This window comes from Diadema antillarum, unplaced genomic scaffold (genome assembly GCF_040938485.1).
Source record: "Diadema antillarum isolate AM-2024a unplaced genomic scaffold, OU_Dant_1.0 seq00000119_RagTag, whole genome shotgun sequence".
Classification (NCBI taxonomy): domain Eukaryota; kingdom Metazoa; phylum Echinodermata; class Echinoidea; order Diadematoida; family Diadematidae; genus Diadema; species Diadema antillarum.
The window spans coordinates 1,324,989-1,328,261 of NW_027271200.1; the positions used below are offsets into that span (position 1 = coordinate 1,324,989).

Genomic DNA, 3,273 nt, shown 5'->3' on the forward strand with positions numbered 1-3,273 from the left:
GACTGATCACTACGATTTTACTTGACATGTCGTCTTTGGGACATGATACACATATGGTATAAGTTTGACATTCATAGGCAATGCACTTTCTGAGCTTATCTCTACACAACTTTTGCGGAGAAATAAAGAAGAAGAAGAAGAAGAAGAAGAACAAAGAATCAGTACAGATACAGAAGGTGATCCGAGAGGATTCTCGGATCACCTAATAATAAGTAATAAATTAATAAATATTTTTTTGCCTTATTCTGTTCAAATGTATGCAAATTGGTTGCTTTTCTGCTTTTGTGTTTACGTCCCAAGCCCTTGAAGACCGGTAACTCGGTCGAAAGCTCGGGAGAATAAAAGGCTATTAGTGAACATACTGCAACGTCTGCGAGAAGTCATTCCTCCGTCACACCTACGTATATACTGTTTATATATATATATATATATATATATATATATATATATATATATATATTCATTTGCGCACATTATTATGAAACTTTGATATTCCATATTTATCAAAATCCTTAATGTAATTGTAAATGTGTGGATGCATGTTGGTGTGTGTGGGTGTGTGAGTGTGTGTGTGTGTGTGTGTGTGTGTGTGTGTATGTGTTACTGTGTTCATCTGTGCGTTGTTGTATACAAAGGAAGGTTCAGTGCAATTAAGAATGTCAGCGTTCTCCGAAAGGAATTTAATTAAAAAAAAATGAGGGATGACAAAAATATAAAATGTACATAGCTTAGAATTCTATTGGTATTCTAATATTGATAATAATATGATATAAACTGTTGACTTTTATTCAAGAATACAAAAGCAATATAAAATTTCCCGGATAAAACAGATACATATACATTTTATCTCTCTGTATACCATTAGCTATAATACATAATAAGTTAGTTATTACGTAACGATAACTGTTTATATAATGCCTCGATATATGTATGCAAAATAGAACATTGAAGCAAGTTTGAAAGCCCGCAATCGTGGTTTATAGGCAAGATGGACAATGACTATAAGATCTTTCACACTGTTCCGCTTACAGAGAGTTTATGAGGTCTCAACCCAATCCAAACCCTGGCATGACTAGGAAAATTGTGCATGTAGTTAGACTGAAAGACAATAAGGCAGAAATGTCTTGTAAAGCCTTCATCACAACTGGGCCCTGTTTTATGAGTTAAAATTTGAGTATCAAATTGATTTTAAAGTTGATTTCTATTATAAGTCTATGGCAGCCTGTGTGTTAAGGAAATTCAAAATCGATTATATCCTTTGAAAAAACAGGGCCCTGGTATGATAAGTTGATAAGTTTCCGTAACACGCGATTTGGACAACCATCGATTGAAACATCTAGGAACCGTTCCATGGAGATGATATCACTCCAATATTGATATATCACCTAATGTCAACTGAGCATGCGCAGGTCACAGCAGGCAATGAACAAACTGAAATAATTCATGAGGAATGGTGGGAACTCGTTCACAAATACAAATGACAAATTATTCATTATTGCAGACGTGAAAAAGGAAAAGATATGACAATTTCCACACAAAAAGAGACTCGTACTATGTAACCTCTTTCATATGCCCCGTAGTGATTTGTGTGTGTGTGTGTGTGTGTGTGTGTGTGTGTGTGTGTTTTAAATCAGAAGATTGCTCTCCAAACGTGATTAACAATGGATTAGAATTCTCTCATGATCTAATTCTCGAATGGACAAACTATAAAGAAGCGAAAAAATATGGAGTTACACAATTAAATTTCAAAGTTGTGAAATTGCTAAATCTCAAAGTTGTGGAATAGAAATTATCTTTCAAAATGTAACCATTAGCTGTGTGACCTCTAGCACCGCCTTCACCGCCTGAGTTGCATTTGATGTGATTAAATCATCAACATAAATCATCAACCCTATATATATAATTTTATAATGCACTTTGTAATCCACATGTCTAGTTTAGAATTTTGTTTTATTCTACATCCACGTAGAATAAATCATCGAAATCAAGTCTGCTGTTAGATGTGCTCGAAAAAAGTGTGAAGCCACGAGGAATCCCCACTTCTTTCCGCTTCCCGGTGGAGATTCATCTCGTGGCGTTTCAAGGTAGTGAAACAATGAACGAAGTCGGGACCCATTGCGTCGCAAATCACGTCGTCGGCTAGAAAAGCGTCCAAACAGTCCGACATGTTAGTCGGGAGGGTGGACGTGAAGTCGGCAGGGACCACGCCTTCCGTCGGCACTGGCAGAGCGAGTTGCCTCACTATCCCGTCGATGCCAGCGGCTAAGGTGGCAGCCATAGTCAGGTAAGGGTTTCCGCCAGCTCCGCCGATGCGATTCTCCAGGAACATGCCACCGCCATTACTGGGATCGGAAGGTAGATGGAGGCGGAAGGCGCAGGAGCGATTGTCGATGCCCCACGATGCCGTGGTTGGTGTGGACGGGGAAGTCCCGAGTCGGTCGAGGCAGTTTATGGTCGGACACATGAGGAGAGTCATTGCCGGAGCGTGGTGGAGGAGTCCAGCCAGCCAATGCCGCGCCAGAGCTGACATCCCATATAGGCCTTCCGGATCACTCATCAGCGGCGTCGAGTTTCTCGCATCCCAGAGCGAGTGACAGAAATGAGACGACGACGTCACGGTCTCGGCATGCTTAGAACGGAAAGACGCATTGAAGCCATTCTTCTGGCAGATTTCCTTGATGGAAGTCTTGAAGGTGTAGCCGTTGTCTCCTATGTTCAAGCCGTTTGTGGGTTGATAGGTCACTTCGAGTTGACCGGGTCCTGCCTCGCTTTCGACCGTCTCTACATTCAAGCCCATCTGCGGCAAGTACTGCAGAAATTGCTGAACGAGTGACTCTGCGCGAGACAAGTTCAACAGGTGACCGCAGTTAGATCCAAAGAAAATGGGATCGTTCGAGGCTGCTTCCTCCACGACAAATTCGAATTCGTGGGCCCCCAGCAACGATATCCCCATAGACTCGAGCTGCTGGATTTGTCGGAGGGCGATATTGCGCGGATGTGCCTCAAGCGGCGCGCCGTCCACAGTGACGTCGGCAATCACACGGGTCGCGTTGTCACGCCACGGCAGTACGCGGAATGACGTCAGATCCGGGAACGTAACTGCGTCGCCCATGCCCCTTTCGTACCAGAGCCCGGTCCCGGGTACTTTGAAGCCCGTTGGATCCCTGATCATGTGACTGAGAGAGAATTTGACTCCTTTGTCTATTTTTCCCTTGAAATGGTGGATTGGGACGAGCTTACACTTTCCCAGGCCATGCATATCTGAATATTCGA

The 3,273-nt window shown here is 42.5% G+C and overlaps 1 protein-coding gene across 1 annotated transcript; it reads right to left on the minus strand.

The window, feature by feature from the left end:
* Positions 1-1,996: 1,996 nt before the first annotated feature.
* Positions 1,997-2,953, minus strand: LOC139727093 (lengsin-like). The gene has a single exon (XM_071638073.1). It carries the CDS (start codon positions 2,951-2,953, stop codon positions 1,997-1,999), a length of 957 nt encoding a protein of 318 aa, XP_071494174.1.
* Positions 2,954-3,273: the final 320 nt, after the last annotated feature.